The sequence below is a fragment of the Toxorhynchites rutilus genome, chromosome 2, assembly GCF_029784135.1.
Source record: "Toxorhynchites rutilus septentrionalis strain SRP chromosome 2, ASM2978413v1, whole genome shotgun sequence".
NCBI lineage: Eukaryota > Metazoa > Arthropoda > Insecta > Diptera > Culicidae > Toxorhynchites > Toxorhynchites rutilus.
Window position 1 is genome coordinate 298,384,923 of NC_073745.1, and position 21,256 is coordinate 298,406,178.

Sequence of the window (21,256 nt, forward strand, 5' to 3'; positions counted from 1 at the left end):
GTTTCTTCGAGAAAGTGGTTTATTTCAAAATATTTTTTCACCGGTAATTTACCGGTTTTACCGGTAAAGAAATTTTCATTACCGAATAACCGGTTATTGAAATTTTGGCACGGTAATGCAATCCCTACTACCAAATGGCGGATTACATATTATGTCAAAACCCCTTTAATATGGGTATCAAATGAAGGGGCTTGACTAGTAGTATACGGTTATTTATGAAAAATGCAAATCCAAGATGGCTACTACTACAAAATGGCGGACTATATGTTTTCTCAAAACCTCATTAATATGGGTATCAAATAAAAAGTGAAAGGGCTGGAATAGTACATTACAGTAGATCATGAAAAATCCAAATCCAAGATGGCCGCAATCACAAAATAGCAAATTACTTCATTAAACGGTTTTATTTAGCTTGAACTGTTGGTATGTATGTTTGTATGTCTGTAGGGTTGTCCCACATTAATAGAAATTTGACCAATAGAAACTGACCGAATTTATAAACCTTTATCTCTGCTGTCATTTTTAAATTGCTTGTCATGAAAAATCTAATTTGACTGTCGCTACAAAATAGCTGATTCCATATCATCTCAAAAAAAAAAAAGGTTGATTGAGGTATGTCTATCAAACGAACGAACTTGACTTGGAGGACACACTATGTATTTTCTGAAATCCACTCAATATTGGTATAAAATGATTTTTTTTTTGACTGATAGAATACAGTACAATAGTTTTATTGTAGAGACAAGCCGATATAGTGGTTCTCAGATTTTCGTGCAAAGTGGCAGTTTCTTTCTTTACCGCAAAATATTAGACCCATTTTTTTTTAATAGGGTCCCATATCCATTTTAGGGTGGTCCCATTTTTTCCCCTTTCTTCCATAATTGACTATTTTCAAAAAATGATAACTTTTAACTACTGAACCGATTCAGATGATCGGCATATCAAATTCAAGCCAATCAGCTAGTATTTCTTGAAAAATGTTATAGTTGCAAAAATTTTGATTTTGATTTAATGATTATTGATTGTATTTGTTGTTTATAGTTTACATGGTCTCGGGATCAATATTTCAATATATCAATATAATATATCAATATTGCGTCGCTGATATGAAATGTTTTTATATTATATCATATAGTGCTCGATAATTTCGAGAAAGTCGTTTGCGTTTTGGTACAGTTCTGCAGTTCTGCAGTTATTGCAAAACATCGTAAGGAAAGCAGCGCAACGCTAGTTTGTGCTGAAAAGAATGAATCACGGCTCAAACTAAATAAAAATTTCAAAATCATAGTTTGATTTTCTATTCTGCTAAGATATTTTCAACAAAATTCAGACATATAATTATTTGCATTACTTGTACGAAAGAGTGAGTGAACTGCTCAAAAGAGTTAGTTCGCTTAAGTGAACGGTTTTGCCCATCTCTAATTTGTTCCTAATTCAGTTTTCGTTTCCGTTTCCGTTTCCGAGGGTATTCATCATTGTTGGTAATTTAGCGTCATTATCAGCAAACCAGAAGTTAAAACAAGATTATATTCGTTTTCCGCTCGTCAGTTATTTTCACCCATTACCTCTATAATTGGGATTGTATGTCATTTCCGGCAATTGGGTCGGGTCAGGGCCTTCTTCCCCTATGTTTTATTGAGTCTGACATGAACGCATTATAAAATGTTCACGGCAAAGGGTGAAGAGATATTTAATCCAATTCGTTTGGAGGTGACACAATCTTAGACTAGCTGGCGGGCGCCTCAAAATACATAGGGGAAGTGGGGGTATAGTGGTCACCCTAAGGAATATGTCCTTTTCGAGCGTCCACATACCGCTTTAATTCCCGTTTCTCGAAGAATATTATATTTCAACTCATTGTTGTTCAAGATACCTAACGGCTTTTGTTATAAAAATTCAAAATAGTACACTTTTCTTCATTAGAAAAAAAAGGTGAAAAATCGAACTTTTTTTTTGCTTGGAGGTGTAAAGTGGTCACCTAGTGGGGGCAAAGTGGTCACTCGCACATATCAAGCCAAATGGCATAGATTTATGCGTTTTCTCGTCCATGTTTTTTCGAATCATATTTGATATAGTAGGTACATGTATGAAATAAGCTTGGCCTATTCACCTAGACTCTCAATTTACATTTTCTCATGCATACAAAAACGTAGTAAGAAACATACAACGTTTCACATAATGAGGCTTGGTTTTGTTGGAGTGGCATATTTTTCCAGGGTCAAAGCCACAAAAGGAACCTCGTCAAGAGTAAAATGTGATGAGGTATATCAGCTTTAGTAAGCAGAACATTTGCCCCCAAACATCAATGTAATTTCTATGCTAATTAACAGCTCAGATTGAATAAAATATCTGTTCACCTCTCCTAGAAAATGTGTACAGTCGTCTAAACTGATGATTTGTCCAACATATCAGATTGAATAAACTGAATTTCACGAGAAATTCCTTAGATACCATGCGCACAGAACTACGGCCGAATGGCTATCGAGAGAGCAATGTCTGTTTTTATTTATATTTTGACGTGCGACAGCTCTACTAAAGTACAGGGTGAATCAAAAGTCATTAAATTCTTCAAACATACTTCAAACAATACGGCATCCATAGTCGATATTATAATACCAAAGCAGGTGACCACTTTGCCCCCCAAGACCAATTTGCCCCCACTACCACTACGCGGGCGACCGGCAGATAATATGGGGCAATGAATACTGATCAAAAGTGGAAAAGAGATACAAAAACCGAAAATCATAAATGATTACGCGTGTGGATGTAATTTGTAATTAAATTCAACTAATTTAATTTGTAATTAAATTCAACTTTTTGGTCTGTTTTAATTCCAGTAAAAACATTGAAAAACATGTTTTGGGAAACATGAGTTTCCGAAGATACAGTGAAGCTCCTCTATACATGTTCGTCATACCCCCACTTCTCCTACAGTTTTAAAGTGAGTTGAATGAATGGCATTGTCTTTTAACCCTTTATAAGGCCGAGGCAACTAAAGGGTGTGTCACATCAAATTGCATCACGGAAAAAACGCTGTAGAAATTTAATTTTTAGGAATTATATCTTCAGCTTTCGCTTATAATCAGATAAGAGTGTATAGATCACGTCGGCCATGCTTCACTGTCAATTTTTCGTAAATTTGTAAAAATGTCGTCGAACGAAAAAGAGCGTCGTGAATTAATCCTGCGCACTCATTTCGAGAATCCGGAGTTGTCACATCGGGACATCGGTAAGATGCTGGGAATCGTCCAATCAGAGTACTAAAACGATACTTCGAGAACCTAACCATCGACCGGAAGGTGAAGAACGGCAAAAATGGATGCTCCGTCAGTGAAAAAGATCACAAGCGCGTAGTTAAGCAGTTTAGACGTGATCCGAGAAGTTCGGTCCGGGATGTCGCCAATAAGCGGAATTTGTCAAGTTCATTCGTCCAGCGGACCAAGCAGCGGGAGGGCCTGCGCACATACAAGGTTCAGAAGGCTCCTAACCGCGACGAAAGGCAAAACATGGTGAGGAAGACGCGAGCCCGGAAGCTGTACACCGAAATGATGACGAAGCCGCATTGCCTGGTAATGGACGACGAAACCTACGTCAAAGCGGACTTTCGTCAGCTGCCGGGCCTGTTGTTCTTCTCCGCAGAGGACAAATTCAGCGTTCCGGAGGAGATTCGCAAGCAGAAACTATCCAAGTTTGCCAAAAAGTACATGGTGTGGCAAGCGATCTGCTCTTGCGGAAAGCGGAGCGCCCCCTTCGTGATGACCGGCACGGTAAACGGGCAGGTTTACCTTAAGGAGTGCCTACAGAAGCGCTTACTACCACTATTGAAGCAGCACGAGGGCCCGACCATCTTCTGGCCGGATCTCGCTTCGTGCCACTATTCAAAGGACGTGTTGGAGTGGTACGAAGCCAACGGGGTCACCTTCGTGCCAAAGGAAATGAACCCGCCCAACGCTCCGGAGCTTCACCCAATAGAGAAATATTGGGCGATTATGAAGCAGGCCCTCCGGAAGAACCCAAAAGTTGTCAAATCGGAGGCGGACTTCAAGAGAAAATGGATTTCTGTTCAAAAAAAACTACAACCTGACGTTGTACAGAACCTTATGGACGGGGTAAAGAGGAAGGTGCGAGCATACGGACTTGGGCTCGAAGTATGAATAAAAAGAAAATGCCAAAAGTTGTTTAATACTTTTTATTTTACTGTCTAAAATTTTCAAAAGGATCTACTGGGCGAATTTCTACAGCGTTTTTTCCGTGATGCAATTTGATGTGACACACCCTTTATATTGCCACCCAGAAAGAAAATATTTTTTTCGCTGCACTTGGAATTATATTCCAATATTTTGCTTAACCAAAGAATTTTAAAGATATCTGGGAATACACCATTTCTTTAGGGTCGCGAAAAATGTACGATATTAATTTGCGAGTCATTTTTATGTAAAAAACGCGATTTTAGAGCGCCTGCAAAAAATTATGTTCAAATTTGTCGAAGATGCAACAAGTTGATAAGTGTTTAACTGGAAACATTCTATTTAGAATCTAATGTTAAAAGATCATGCATTTTTCAATAGAATAAATAGTGTATTTAATGAAAAATTCTAACAAAAAAACATTTTTTCTCGTTGCTCAATTTTAGAATGTTCTTTGGAATGACAATTTCATTGGACATCCAGGAAAATTTATCGTTGATTTTTATTTGCTATATATATATATATATATATATATATATATATATATATATATATATATATATATATATATATATATATATATATATATATATATATATATATATATATATATATATATATATATATATATATATATATATATATATATATATATATATTAAAATAGTTTGGACAAATTCCATATTTATACTCACCTCTCACAATGATAAAAACATTTTTTGGTTTGCAATACATCCAACAGATTTTGCATTATTTTATTTGCAGGCATTTTCCTAATATTAACATCTTTCGGTATAAAAGCTTTTTGGCTAGACGGGTATCTGGCAAGGAATTGATTTTGTATCAGTTTTAGAATAAATGCTGATAATACACCATCATTTGTGTGTGTGTGTGGTTTTGGCATCTCTTCACATTGAACTTCATATGTTGTTTGTTGAACTATTCATTTGCTCGTTTCTCCCCTTTAGGCTTTGGGCTCATTTCTCCCGTGTTGGACTGGACTTTATGCATATGTATACGTTTATAAAATAATCAATAACATAAAAATATCTAGTAAAGACACTGAGACATATGGGGCGGCATACGGTCAGCAGGGACAATTTTTCTTCGGATGGTTTTCCTCTTTTCCACCAACCAGGGCGATTCGGTCCACATCCGTAAACTCTCCGGCGTCTGTCTGTTTTTCATTCGTCAAAATCTGCACGCAAGAAAGAGATGTGTTGCTCAATAAAAGTGGGAAAACCATGCAACCCACTCGATTCATCCATACCTTATTGACTAACGAATTGGCAGCTTCCTCAATGTTTTTGTTCTCCTTCGCGGACGTTTCAAACCAACCTGCGAAGCCGTGTTCCTTAACGTATTCATCTACTTTTTCAGGAGTCGTTACAATACCTTGTTTGCGTTGGTCACTCTGAAAAGCACGGGTCAAATTGTGTATTATCCTGAAATGCGCATCATCCTCACCTTGTTCGCCAACAATATACACGGAATCGGCTTCCCGTTAGGCAGTTGAACCTTCGAGTCGAGATCCTGCTTCCACTTGATGACCGCATCGAAGGTAGCACTCCGAGTCACATCGAACACGATGAACGCCCCGACAGCTTCCTTGTAGTAAACACGTGTCATATTGCCGAACCGTTCCTGGCCTGCGTCGAGAGGAGATGATTACTCAGTTCGTATTCAGAGCTTTCTATACATACCGGCAATATCCCACAGCTGTAACCGAATGATGGTGTTCTGGTCCCAGTTGAGTACCTTCAGCGCGAAGTCCACCCCGATCGTTGCCCGGTAGTTCTGGCTGAAGAACTGATGAACATAGCGTTTGATGAAGGATGTTTTGCCGGTACCCAACTCGCCGATGACCAGGATTTTGTACAGATACTCGCGCTTTTCCACCGGCGTTGTACTCATGTTGGACTGTAGGGTGAAATGAAAAGAGATTTGAAAATAAGAATTTTGGCAACATAGCGATGAGACCTACTATTTTATTCGATGAGACTACTATTTTTTCATATTAGGAACTTTTCAAATTTAGACAATATTTGGGTGTTTTTAGGAGGTTCGTTGCACATTTCAGATGAAAACACAAAAATTCAGAAGTATATTTTCATTTGAACTGATAAAGGGTTAAACTTGAACTTGATGCATTTCTTTTAACCGGAAAATTTAAAACCTGAACTCGTCACATTTTGTAGGTGAGTGCACATACAATGATTCCTCTACTTTGATTTTGACGATTACTCTTCAGTTCTCAAGCAAGAGGAATTGTATCAAATTTTTCCTCGTGCAATGAGAGAACCCGAACTATTAAATCTAATCTAATAAAAATTCTGCGAGAGCGTGTGCGAGTGTGGTTGTGACGCGCGCCGGTGATGGGACAATCTTTTTTTTACGCAGTTTCTCGAAATTATGCGATTTGCTTGAAATTACGCGATTTTTTTTTACGCGCGCATCAGTCGTGTAAAAAAAGAATTCAGTGTATACATCATATTTCCATTTTTTATGAGTTTATCACGGCGCCTGTTCGTCAAACTTTGTTAAATTAGGAGGAGTTTTCAATGGGACTATACAAAACAAACGAATGGGCGTGTTTTGAGATATAAAAGTTTTTAATTTTAAATTGACACATATGTTTCCCAAGTTGAGGTTGCCACTTCGTGGAAAGAGATTTCAGTCGATCGAGGAGATCAAAGAGAATGCGGCGGGGGAACTAAAGGTCATCGCTTCGCCGGACTACCAGGGATGCATGGAGAACTGGGTCAAGCGTTGGCACATGTGTGTTGCTTCAGATGGATCATATTTTGAAGGATATAAAATAAATTTGCCAGTAATTTAACTCTATTTTGTTCTATTTAAAAATTCCCGGTACTTTCTGATCATAAGAGACGAATGAACTCTCAGAGTTTAAAGTCTCTCTAATTCAATACCTTCCTTCCTTCCTTCTGATCATAGGGTATGTCCTGGTAGATCGTCCCAGCGGCGATTAAAATATCGCTTTCGAGCCGCAGATGGGACGTCATTTCCATTTTTTGGGAAATTGGATAGTTTCATAATATTGTTATTCTCCACCTTTCCTCCTACCGTCGCTGTGTAAAACTCTATTCCCGGAAGCTTGCTTGAATTTCTATTTTGCCATTATCGCGAGCGAAATTGAAGATCAAACCTCAAAATCAAAATAGAGGAATCATTCACCACGAACACACCTATAAAATGAGGGATGTTCAACTTTTTAGATTCACACTTAGAACTTTTAAATACTTTCCACAAATGTGCCTAGTTTCTGCAAAACATACTTAATCTATATATATTAAAGTGCCAATGGATGTATGGGAAAAAGTGACCCTCGAATTTTCAAAGTGAACTTGAATAAAAATCTACTGCCATCTCGAAAAATTTTTTTTGGTCAAAGTCGACACTCTGGGACATTGTCGTTTTTTTCGGAATACGAGGCAAAACGAATGGTTTAGGGTTCCAATGAAGATCGTCATACCGATTTTTCATACGGAACTCCCTTCGAAATGTTGATTTGCACGATAAAATACCCTCTGCAAAGTATTAACTCATTCGGACTTCATTTACTATTGTCGCAGATGTCAAAATTTTAGTTTTCAGAAAATCGAAAAATCACTCAAGAAAGGAAATCGGAATTCAAAAAAAAAATGTTGATGCCAAATGTCTTAAAATTGCATGAAACATCGAGATTGACTGTCTCTAAAACTTTCATCTAAAATCGACTTTTCAGACAAAAAAAAACACCAAGCGCCAGAAAGTCAATTTTTGACAAACAAAATTTTTTCTAGATAACAGTAAATCTCGACGTTTCATGCAATTCTGAGACATTTGGCATCAACTATTCATCCGTATTCCTAAATTCGATCATGTCAGAATTGCCCGAAAGTATCGCAATGTTGTATTTTATAATCCGTTTGACTCAAGTACAATCGAGTTGTTCAAATGTGGTCACCTTCCATGTAATGTCGACATAGACGACATTGAATACCGTGTTCCATTTCTGTGAAGCTAGAATATGGATTTTCGGGACATGCTTTTGGAAAATAAGTTTTCTGTATGAACTATGTGTTCTATGTAACAAAGTAACACATTATCTGCAAGTGGTGATAAATCTTGAACGAAATTTGTGTACCATGATGATTTTACATTAGGAAAAAGGTTCGGAAAGAAAAAGGAAATTTATAGGAAAAATAAGTTAAGTTAGGGTCAAATTATGTCTCCTGTGTATTCAAACAACATCGACTGAAAATTTTCATTCTTTTTTTTTTTTACATTTTAAAATTATTTTCTGGCAATCTAATAGTAAGAAAGTGCCCTACGAATACAGATAAATTAATGCAAAAGTCGATTTGGATCGATTCGTCACTTCGGTCGAGTTTAAAACCAATCGGATTTCGGAATATGAGTCTCGTGAGAGCAGTCACCGAGCGTAGACATGCTTTTCGGTCGCTCCGTTAGCTTTATTTAGTTTTTTTTTCTTGAAGTCTGTGAAGTGATGGAGAAAAACATTGTTTCGAAAACAACCCGAAACATTTGATCGAAGATATTTCGTGATTTCGTGATAAAATATTTCTTCGAGCTCTGTGAACTTATAATTCACTTTTATGATGCATCAGATAAATAAATCTGGGTTTTTCGTTAGAGTTTATTTTTTTCTCTGTGTGTGTGTGTGTGTGTAGTTCGAGGCAATTTCCTGAGAAGACATCGAATTGCATCGCAGAGCGATACCAGCATTTACGTGAACGACAGACAGATACGAACAAGCTAAGTCCATGTACTCTATTTCTCTTTTCCTATTTCTCCGCTCTATTTCAGCATATCTCGCTTATTGTTACATACACATTTATGAATGTTGTTTTCAGCAGAATCTTATTTGATTTCTATGTGTTTTAGTTTTTTTTATTCCACTGTAGATATTTAGCTCCTTTCTGTTGAGCGATCAATCTGGAAAGTATGCAGTGATGGTTTTGACAACGTCATTTCCATGCAAGCAGCGATTGTCGGGTAGTCGTCTGCAACAGCTGTATGTACCATGAAACGACGTGTTTTCCGCATTATTAGAGTGATTAGTGCGATTGAGATACCTATGAAGAGGTAACAGATTCCACGGAAGATATGCACTTCTCATGTTTTCTATTGTATTAAATGGTACTGGTGCGCCATTTATTTATAATACTCTTTTCAGTGCAAAACTTGAGTGGGAAGAGTTCTCTTTTTCCTGATGCGCTTTTGTGTATGTCGGATGAGTCTAGTTTTGTCTCTCTCTTTCTCTCTCTCTACTCTCTTTACTCTCTCTCTCTCTCTCTCTCTCTCTCTCTCTCTTTCTATCTCTCTCTACTCTCTTTACTCTCTACCCTCTTTACTGTCTACTCTCTTTACTCCCTACTATTCTCTATTCTCTTATATACGAATGTCTTCTTATTTCTAACGCATTTAGTGTTTGCAGGAGCATTTGTTTATGGCACGTAGTCAATGTTATTAGCGATTTTCGCATGGCATGCTTAGTGACCGTTCCCGTTGAGTTGTAATATAGCGTCAGGGTTGCCAGTAGCCCATATGCGCTTAGACAACGGTACATTTGAACTATGATATGGTTTTCGAAATTTATCACTATCCGATATTTATCCCGATTTATATTGACAGTCATTGTCGTTATGACGCGGCGCAGCGAGTTTAGTTTCACTTAGGTATATGGGTGGATGAGCGTAAAATGTTAGCTTGATAGTGTTCTGTGTTTGCTTCCAGCTATTGGTAGTATGTGTTCGAAAGCAGATGGAACCTGGAATGCTTACTTCGTCTCAAACGGAATGGAATGGACTTGAACGGGATTTGTTTTGAAGTAGGACTATGTCTAACCTTTCAATATAGGGGCCCATTTCAATATTTCGGTGTGAAAAAGTGTTCAGTTTTTGAACGCTAATACCTCCTCAATTAATGAATGGATTTTGGTTCCAAATACACACATTGATAAGAAATATCCTCAGCCATTGTTTATATGCTACACATTACGTATTATTCAGCTCATATAAAGTTCAAATTGATGAAACATTGGAAGAAAGAATTCCCTACTTTCCCATACATTTTGTCTGCGCTCCCGCAGCGAACAGCTATTCCTTACAAGCAACCACAGGTACGGGTGAAACGTATGGACAAGGTGAAGATGGGGGACGAAAAACAGATTACGAATAAATACAGGCGGTCACTACAACGTTAACTATATGGCTTTAACTATATTAAGTTAACTATATAAAGAGAGCGATGGTGGGGCTTGGCCACATTCTATCATCGGACGCCAAGCAGGAAAGACGTTATCTTGAAATTGATTTTCAGCACAAGAGATCGCTGCATTTGCCGGGGATGTATGCGGTGCGATACCGCAAGAGTGGGAGACAGGAGTTTCAATGGGATGTGGAGCAGGAGAGCCTATTGAAGTGTGTTAAAAGCGGTGGAAGCGTCGCGCCGGGTGAATGAGTGGCTAATCGCGCACGATTTGATAGAATGTTGGAGTTTTGACGTAGAACTACGTCTTTCAGGAAGGGTGCCAAATCAGAAAACAGGTCACATTTTTATGAAATAAAGTTAACCCTAATAACTATTTTCACTGTGAACGAATTCTCATGATGTGCATACCAATCGAATCGGAAATCCTCTAAGATTTGTTTGATATGCTATACATCACAATTCGCTAATCTCTAAACGGTTTGAATTCATGAAAACTGGAAGAACTTCCTTTTTTCCCATGCATTCGTTTTGCCGATTTGTGTGCTAACCCTACCCGTATTTCGAATGCTTATAACTCGAACATTTCTTTACAGATCGGAAAGATGTGTCCATCAATTGATAGGAAGTATTTCTACGCGTCTATCACAATTAATAAAATGTAGTTTTTCATGAGATGAACAATTGAATAACTGTAAAATGTTAAGCGTTATCTAAACGCCCTAACTGCCAAGTTTTGATTGGCCTGGTTTACGGTTTCCCCAAACAAAGACTTCAAAATCGGTGTACCTGTGGAAATCCGCATTTCAAATATACATACATGCAAGTCGGGGGTATTTTTGTTCCCACCGAGCTGTGTTTTCCTAACACCGACTTCTAAATCAATTTGCCTGAGGGAATCCGCTTTGTCAAAACATGCAAGTCGGGAGTATTTTCCCCACTGAGATGTGTTTCTCTAACACGGACTTCAAAACTTATGTGCTTGAGGGAATTCGATTTGCAAATACATGCAAATCGGGAGTAATTTTTGGTGTTGAGTATAATTTCAGAGGGAAATGTAAAACACAATGTTCGTTTTACAATTTTTCCGTTCAAATATTTTGGTAGTCCTAGGCATCATATCAAACGTAAAAGGACGTTCATCAAATTTATTTGTAACGAAGAACATAATCTATTATAAAAATTTCGATGCATTCTAAAATAATATTCGAAGTGGTAAACATGTGGGTTGCAAAATATAATTGCGTAGTTCTACGTCAAAAATATGCGGTCGTGTCCTAGATACAACCCCTTACAGTTTTTTTAAACGGTTTTATTTAGCTGTGACATATTTGTATGTTTGTATGTAACATGTTTGTCTATGGCGCTGTACCAATTAATTGAAATTTGACCCATTTCCTGTTGACCGGTTGATCTGAAATTTGGAACACACCTTTATCTCTGCAGTCATTATAAAACTGCGTATTTCATGATCTTGAAAATCCAAGATGGCGACCGCTACAAAATGGCGGATCACATATTTTCTTAAAGCCCCATCAATATAGGTATCAAAGGAAAGGGATTGACTAGTAGAACACAGTTATTTATGAAAAATGCAAACCCAAAATGGCCGCTACAACAACATGGCGGAATACATATTTTCTCTAAGCCCCATCAATATGGGTATCAAATGAAGGACTTGACTAGTACAACACAGTTATTCATGAGGAGTGCAAAGCCCAATTATATCACGATACCAGACGGTAAATTCCTATTACGATATGCTTGCCATCAAGTGTGTGTTCGTTGCCGGCTGAACAATAACCCCTACAACATTTGCACCGCACGACAGTCGTTTTGATTGTTTCGTATTTGAATCTAAACGTTTAAGTGTTTGCTGAGTGCTGAAATTTTATTTTATCCTTTGATTATTTTCTACAGTTTTGTACATGAAAAAGCTGGTCGTTCTGGGATCTGTGCTCCATGATTTTTGAATAATGGACACCCCTTAGTGTAGTCCTACGTCTCTCCGGTTATTTTCCCGACATTACCCACCCGTCTTTTTTTGTGTAAAATAAGGGTTTCTATATTCAATGTATACTGATCTCAATAGGTATAAGGTATATATTGTAGGAGACCTTTTCAGGACATTCTTTAATATTTCCAACCGCTTCGAAATACATCCGATGTTCTAATTTTCGTTTCGTCGAGTAATTATGTCTGCGTTTACAGATTCACACCTCTTATCACAATTCCGATCCTACTGCAGAGGTGACCTTTTCAGGTCACCCTTTAATACCTTGAGCAGCTACGAAGTGCATTTGATTTTTGAATATTCGTTTCGGCGAACGAAGGTGACCTTTTCAGGTCACCCTTCAATAGCCACTACGAAATGTATTTGATTTTCGAGTTTTCGTTTCGTCGAGTGGTCGATAGTTCGCGTTCACATAATCACATCACTTACCAGAGTGAATCCTGATTCTTACCTCTTCCAATAACAACTATCCTTTTCATGATAATCGCTAGGGAACCATGCAATAGAGGCGACCCTTCTGGCCTTCGGGCGGTGATTATCATACTAACATTCCTTCCCTTCCCCTGGTGACTGTAAGGACGTGGCCGGCGTCGTTATTGACCATTTAAAGCTCGAATCACCGAATGAATTGTTAGTCCCAAGCGTCATTCTGTGTGTTCTTTGTGCAATTTGGTTGGTTCAGGTCAATCATGGAGAGCAACTACGAATTGTACAGTTTACCCAAGCCCAAGCTCAAGCTCAATCGGATTTCGGAATATGGATGACCTTTTGATACTGTTACCACAAGCATGGGTCATGGCCTATACAGTTAACTGAAACTTTTATCGCCTTGCATGCCAGATGGAATATGTACAAAGCGTTTTTTTTAATATTTCACCAACGACATTTTGGATACCCAATATATCAACGGTACATCAGCTCCGTTGAAGTTGTCTAGCGTGTCATTGATTTCCCAGTTCATGAACGGGACGCAGCAGTTATAAATTCAGCCGTCCATCTTTAAAATGGCAAGAGCATATTTTCCACCAACGAGATAGCAACTGAACGAAATGAAATTTGATTTTCTTTATTTAATTTTTTACTACAAACATATATGCCTTATTTCACTTTATATTTAACATTTAAGAGATCAAAAATGTCTGTTACGAAATACATCGACTCAAGAAACATCGTACAAACTTTCACTCAAATCGTTGCTTACATTTTTTTTATCGATCACATTCGATTAATTTCACAGACCGTTAAAACATCCAAACACGCTTACAATACATTAGTTATGTTTCATTCAATACCCAAAATATTCACCAGAAATAATTTATATCACAGAACAATGTTTACCGGGTCAGCTAGTCTTATGTCTAAAAACAGAGATCCGAAATGGCCGTGTTTTATCAATTCTTCCTAGGATTTCTCAGAATCAACCAAAATTGAACCGCATTTAGGTTGATACAATGGAATTCCGAACAAAACCGACACGTCCATTGTCGAACAAAAAAGTTTTAAAAATACATATACTGATCGGTGCAAAAAAACAGAACTTATCGGAAAGCTTTGGTGAACCCCTCGTTTGTTAATTTTTTGACAGGACAGTGGCCATGCGTTATTGTGTATTGGGTTGGGGAAAAAGAAATGTCGTATATTGTCAATATATGGCAACACTTAAACATATCTTGTGTTGTACTTATCGCATCGGGTCATACTATACGGCTATCTAAAGACGACAATCTGCGCGTCAGCGCGTCAAAGATGGAGTCCATCAAGCAAGAAATTCGCCATATTTTACGTTTTTACTACCTGCAAGGTAAAACTGCAACGAAGGTGACCGAAAAAATTCGTGTAGTTTATGGACCCGATACTGTAACGATTCGCACAGCACAGCGTTGGTTTGATCGATTTCGTTCTGGTGCAGTGACTGTCGAAGATACACCTCGTACTGGTAGTCCAATCGTCGTGGAAACCGATGAAATCGTTGAAATCATCCAAGTAGATCGGTATGTGAGCACTCGCTCGATTGGCCAGGAACTGGGTATAGACCATAAAATCGTTTGGAACCATTTGCAGAAGATTGGATTCCAAAAAAAGCTGGGTGCCACACGAGTTGACGCAAAACAATCTTTTAGACCGAATCAACGCCTGCGATGCGCTGCTGAAACGGAACGAACTCGACCCATTTTTGAAGAAGAGTGTGACTGGTGATGAAAAGTGGATCACGTACGACAACCTAAAGCGAAAAAAGTCGTGGTCGAAGCGCGGTGAGCCGGCCCAAACCATCGCCAAGTCCGGATTGACGGCCAGGAAGGTTTTGCTGTGTGTTTGGTGGGATTGGAAAGGAATCATCCACTATGAGCTGCTCAACTATGGCCAGACCCTCAACTTGGTTCTCTACTGTGAGCAGCTTGAGCGTTTGAAGCAGGCGATTGACCAGAAGCGGCCAGAAATGATCAATAGGAATGTTGTTGTTTTCCACCAGGACAACACTCGGCCTCACACATCTTTGATGACCCGCCAGAAGCTACGGGAGCTCGGATGAGATGTCCTATTGCACCCACCGTATAGTCCGGACGACCTGGCTCCAAGTGATTATCATCTCTTCCGGTCCATGCAAAACGCTCTTGGTGATACTAAGTTGGCCTCAAAAGAGGCTTGCGAAAACTGGCTTTTTGAGTTTGAGGGGGGATAATGAAGTTGCATTCTAAATGGCAACATGTTTGCGAACAAAACGGCACATATTTGACTTAAATTGGATAATTATAAGTATGTTAAATAAAGCGTCAAATTTCGATCTGAAATACGACATTTCTTTTTCCCCAACCCTATATATTAAATTACATTGAACACTTTTAGTACAGAATCGTGTAAAATGCATAAGTTTTAAATTGTATGATCTATACCCCAATCTAGTATATCCCTGGCAACTCGAACCTCTATAGTTACGAAATAAAGTGTACACGAGTATAATTTTATTAGTATTATTTGAGCGAATAACACACCTAGCTTGTATATTGAGTGTGAAGTTCGAATACACTAGTGTGCCAATTTAGGCCGAAGGGAATTAAAAATCGTTCGATTTCTTGGATAGCACCAACGTTCCCAGTGGAACTTTTGCCTTGTCAACGTAGGTACACTTGCGTCATTTTTATTAATAGTACTTAGTTGAGATTTCTTATGCCGAATAATACGCTTCGAATATATTCTGGAATGGTAAGCCTTAGCGTTACGAAAAACCCCCAGGCCCGAATGGGAATCGAGTCCAAACCCCCGGCATGATAATGTGTGACGCTAACCACGCTCAATCACGGCTTTTAAGTAAATTTCAGTTCACTAGAACACGAATTATTTTCAAACTATTGGAATATAAATTGAAGTGTATGAAATAAAAAATATTGATTCGAAAAACCGGGACTAAAAGAACTGCTCGAAAATAAAATTTCTAACACATTTTTGTTCACGATTCAAATATGATAAGAATTGAAAAATCTCGACGATGATTTGATTAACCACATCTCAAACGGAACCACTTTCTGTTGACATGTTTTATACACTACTGTTATATAGGGGAAATCAGGGTGAAACCGACACCCCCTGATTATTTCAATTAGAAGCAATGTTTTGGAAATTTTCCGATTTCCCCTGTACATACTTGTCATTTTTTACGTTTCGAGTCACTCCACAGCTGCGGAAGTCGCTTTGTTGTCAAAACAAACAAAAAACAGAACCGGTTTTCAAACAGGAGACAGTCCATGTAAAATTTCGCTCGTGGAATTTAAGTGTTTAAGTCGGAAAATTTGGAAAAAATCGATACTTTTATGAGCTTAATTCATCATTGATCATTGTTCAATGCAGTTTGCGAGACGGTAGGTGGTTTTGTTGCTTATCAATTCTCGAAAACTTTGTTTTGAAATTTCGAGTCCATTCGGTGTACGTTGCCAACGTACCCAACGTTGAATCGGGCGTGTCAACAAAAAGCCTGGCAGAGCTCATGGTATCTCTCCGTTCAACGTTCATCGGCACATTTCACGTGGATATTCACCTAAGTTGGGATGTTAAAGTGTCCACGTAGTATATAGATAACCTCTTAATAATTTGAAATTATTGTAACAAGTTTTCATTCTTTTCTTCAAAGGTGTCGGTTTTTGCCCGAAAGGGTGACATTCTCATCCGCACTACCATTTATTTCACATGAAAATATCGATTTTTGCATTCTAACAAAATTCGAGTTATACTCAAAAAATTATCAACAGATACTGTAGAATGGTTCATAAACAGTTGAAGAGAGGTTCTGTAATGATTACAGGTCGAAGACACACGTTAGATCTAGGGAATATGTGGAAATTCTTAGGGTGTCGGGTTTACCCTGATTTCCCCTATTATTGTCAATATGATGTTGACGAATGTTGTTGACGTTTTAACTCACAGAGCTCTGTTGACAGATTTGGAGCTCAGTTGCCAGATTTGCCAGAATGTCTGTAAATTTGCAGACGTTTCATTTTTGTTAGTCTTTTTTGCAATGTACAAATATTTTCTTCACAGATAATATAATTTGCATATATTTTCGCCAACTAAAAAAATTCTAGCATCTCGGAAACTGAAAGGGATAGCCTGTGTTTGTGAAGCGAGTACTATAATGTGTATTTGAGATGGACAAACGAATTTTAGAGTGAAAATCATGAATGAAAATTATTCCTTCAGAATCCATTTAGCATTCCATGTAAATGAAAATCACTTTGTTTCCGCAAGGGGTGTAAACATCCTATACGAAAATTGTGTCTGAAATTGATTTTATATTATTATGATAAGTTTTAACAGGAATATCGGATAATTTAGAGGAAATAGGTTAAGTTGGGATCAGGACTTCTTGCTTCAAGTAATTAAAACCCGCCTAGAAGGAAATTTCACTCATACTTTAACAAATTTAATATTGTCTTTGAGACTTTTAATCTGATGGAGAATAGCTTGGATACCGAACTCGAATGTAGCCGCTAGTCATCGCGGATGCTTTCGTAGTCCCGGGTTGATGTCGATATTGTACACGGTCAAAACTAGCCAGGCTATCATAAAATCTACAATTAATGTTCAACACAATCTACAGATTGAAAAAATACCAAAAACGCATTCCTGTCACGCACATGTTTTGTTACTGGAGTTAACATTATCTGTGAGTTTTCCAAATCATCCTGCGGAAAGGATTTTGTAAATCCGAAGAAAAGCCTGAAGTGAGAGAAGCTTGCTAAACAAGAACAATGATACGATACGATATTCGTTTTGTGCAGCATCAAGAAAATAATTTCTCATCTAAGGAATCCATTTCAACTTTTCAGAATAAAACCATTATTAACCATCAAATTAACGAAACGACGCTCCGCACACCGAAAAACAACATCACCATAAAAACACTCACCGCACTATCCGCCTTCTCCAAATACAGCTCACCGTGGGGCGACATTTTACTCTCGAGATAATCGGCCGACTCCTCGGTGGGAACGCTGGCCATCTGCGACGGTTTGGCGAACACGATTTCCTCCTCCTCGGTGGCGAACAACGTTGGCTGAGCCACGTAAGCGATCCTCCGACGGGAGCTTTCGCCGAGCTGCGGGTCGTCCGGGGATCCGCGGGTGTCCGAGCGCGAGCCGAAATCCTCGAGGGATCGCGTTTGATTGAAGTTACCCGACGGGGTTATATTTTCCGTCACAGGCAGTGGTCCGATCAGTGTTTGCTGTGGCTTGATGGTCGTGGTACGATCTGGACGAACTTGGCTGCCAATGTTGAACACTATCGCATCACGCTGCTCCACCTTTGGTTCACCCAAACCGGAAGTCGAAGGCTTATCGTCGCTACCGGTCGGTGCCTGCTGCTCGTTTGGCTGCTTGAACCCGGAAAGGTTCGGGTTTTTTATGTTGTTTCCAAGCTGGTATGATGATGGCCGGGGTGGTGCCTCTTGCGTTCGAACCTTCGTTGATGGCGAGTTGGATGAACTTTCAGGATTAGTGGACTTTTTCTGGGCTTCCTTCTTCATAAAAAAGTTTTTCAACTTGTCGGCGGCTGTCGACTCCGGAGAAGGAACCTGAGCTTTCACCACGTTATCATTCACTTCAAACGTCTCGAGCGCGTTGTTTGTTTCCGCCTCCGCGAGCGGTTGGAAAAATTGTTCCCGAGCTGTGGGCTGCTTGCCGATGACGGTACTGATTTTGTCGATTGAAATTTTATCAATTTCCGCGATGTAATCGCCACTGAGAGGACTCCGGGTGAGGTTTGCCTTGGTATCAGCTCCCGGATTAGCAATATTGTCTTTGTTGACCACTGCCAATAGTTCCGAGGGGTGAGCGGTGTCCCTAATTGGTTTAGAATCGATTGGAACAGCAGAGTCCGATGCGACTGACTTCGACACTGTAACACTCGTGACTGAACTGGGCCCTGCAGTGGCAACCCCACTTGACGATGAGGGCGAAGGCGATGATGACGACGATGACGATGGGACGACCGAAGCCGATTCTGATTCTGGTAACTGAACACCGGAGGAAGCCTTAGAGCTTCCCGGCCCAAAGCCGCCCACTGCGTGTTTATTGTCGATCAGAGTAAGTTTCATTTCGGTTGTTTTGGGCGCAATTGTACGCACCATTTTGGGCTCACTTTCCAGTTGCTCAATTTTGAAGGTGTCTTTCGGTTTCTCACCTTCGTACAAACTAGTCTCGGAAACGCTGAGATTGGCCCCTTCCGGGGTTCGTCTCTTGATGCTGAGTGGAGTTTCAATGGTCGAACCGGAAATTTCATCCTCGGTGGAAACTTTCGAAGGGTTGGGAGCCACTTTCGTCTTCCGGCCAGCAAGCTTCCTCACGAAACCGGCAGCGCGACTTGGTTTGCGAACTTTCTTCATTCGCAGAATTTCATCAGCCGATTTAATCGATTGGAGTACGAGTTGCTCCTCCTTGATTGCCGGGAGACTTTCGGTTGATTTCATATCCTGTAGCTCCGGTGTTGGGGGTGGCGATGGGAGAGATCCATCTCCAGATTGATCTTCTTCCTCAAGTTGATCTGCTTTTTCAGCTCTCTTTCTCCCAGCCATCAATTTCTGTGCATTGTTTCGTATCTTCTTGAAGGACAAACTTCGCCTCTTCTTTTTCTGCTGCTGTTGCTTTCGGACCGGGGAGTCCGATACCGATCCGATATCGGACGCTGCGGATGATATCGACTCGACGGTCATTTCGACCGCACTATCCTCGGAAGCGGCTCTGTTCATTCCGACTTAAAGCTGGTGCAACTTTTGAGTACCGAACGGTTCGAGCGCTAGAAAACACTAAACTCCCGCCGCTCGCCGTTTGTTTTGTTTTGCTTCGTGAAGTCTAGTACTAGACCAAAGGCGGAAACGACACCCTCGGATCGGTTCCTTGTGTCTTACCGACGTTGATGTCGTCGTCTTCGTCGCTGTCGTCGGCGGGATCTAATTTGATTACAACAAGTTCTAACCGGGTCGTTCGGAGTGTTACGTAAAATCGCACATACAAACAGCAAGTCAGCCGGCACCGGTTTTGATTTAATGTTCGATACCGCAGAAAAAAAAGTAAAGCAACAATATTCTTCTTTTGCGAAATAAAACGACTCTCGCAAAACGAGTTTTCCGTGTGATGCCCTCCTCCCCGCGTGCACCTGGTGCAGGTATCGAATTTCCACCAACGAAGAAAAACAGCACTTTTCCACCAAATGTTGCAACAAAAGCAAGTTAACGTTAACTCAAAGTCTCGCTACAAAAAGGTCGTTGTCGCCAATTCCTTCGAACCGAACTGTTAGCACTCACGTTTTAGACTGGCTGACAAAGCGGACAACGAAAATTTGAAAAATCTCAACCGTCGCCGATTTCGAAATCGGCATATTTTGCCTTCGCGAGTCGGAATCCGAGCAAAGGCTATCAGCATAGGATGAGTCAAAGTTTTGGTCATATTTTTGTCATCCCGAAACTTGCGAAAGGCGAGCTGCGAGTTGATAAGGACGAGAAGGCACTCACCGTCTGCGAACGGTTGTGTTGTTTTTGCTTCGTTTCGTTTATGCTTTACCGTTAGCTACGAGTTTAAAAATAATACGCACATAGAATTGCGGCTTGGGTCCATAGAAGACCAGTGACATCATTGGGAGTGAGGATGATTGCGGTTTGTGGTTCAGAAGAATGATGCGACTCAGATGTTGACACATACCCTTGTTCGTAAGAGAAGATTGAAGAACAAATCGAGATAGGAGATCGCATATCTTTCGCATATCTCTGCCATAGTTGCATTCGTCAAAAGCAATAAAGAAGAATTGAGAAAATTGTAAAATTCACTCTTAGCATAAACATGAGCTGTTTCCGATAGGAGACACTAAAACACTAAATTTATTGAACAACCAATTAGATTTTCAATATCCTTAGCATATTCACAACTTGAAGGCTCCCAAAAAAGATCATTTTCCAAAGAAATAATTCGAAATTATGCTACGTATCACCTTTCACAGAATGGCAACAGTGAATCCGGACCGAATTGCTTCATTTGAATCATTTGGTGGCTCTGAAGAGGGCTGTTTAAGGGTAGCAGTTGAAGATGTTTGATTTATGATTCTTTCTTGTTCTCGTGAAAGCAATAGACATGTAGGCCCTTCACGTTTTTTTTGTAGTTATGTCATTATACAGTTATCCAGTGGAGTAGCGTGAAACCCGTGGCGGGATGTCACCCGTCGAGTCAAACCTTGCTAACAAGTCTTTGTTTTCGTTCTCTAATAAAAACTCAAACTTGCTGATCCAAGAAACCCATTTATTGTAATGCTACACTCTGCCCAACTTCTATAAGAACATCCTGAT

General features: G+C 39.5%; 1 protein-coding gene across 1 annotated transcript; it reads right to left on the reverse strand.

Annotated features, from left to right (window-relative positions):
* Window positions 1-4,892: 4,892 nt before the first annotated feature.
* LOC129765321 (mucin-5AC) lies at window positions 4,893-20,136 on the reverse strand. Its single transcript, XM_055765498.1, has 5 exons — window positions 17,834-20,136; window positions 5,891-6,107; window positions 5,655-5,836; window positions 5,458-5,601; window positions 4,893-5,385 (listed from the first exon to the last, which is right to left on the reverse strand). Exons 1-5 carry the CDS (start codon window positions 19,667-19,669, stop codon window positions 5,275-5,277), a joined length of 2,490 nt encoding a protein of 829 aa, XP_055621473.1. The 5' UTR covers window positions 19,670-20,136; the 3' UTR covers window positions 4,893-5,274.
* Between the last annotated feature and the right edge of the window lie 1,120 nt (window positions 20,137-21,256).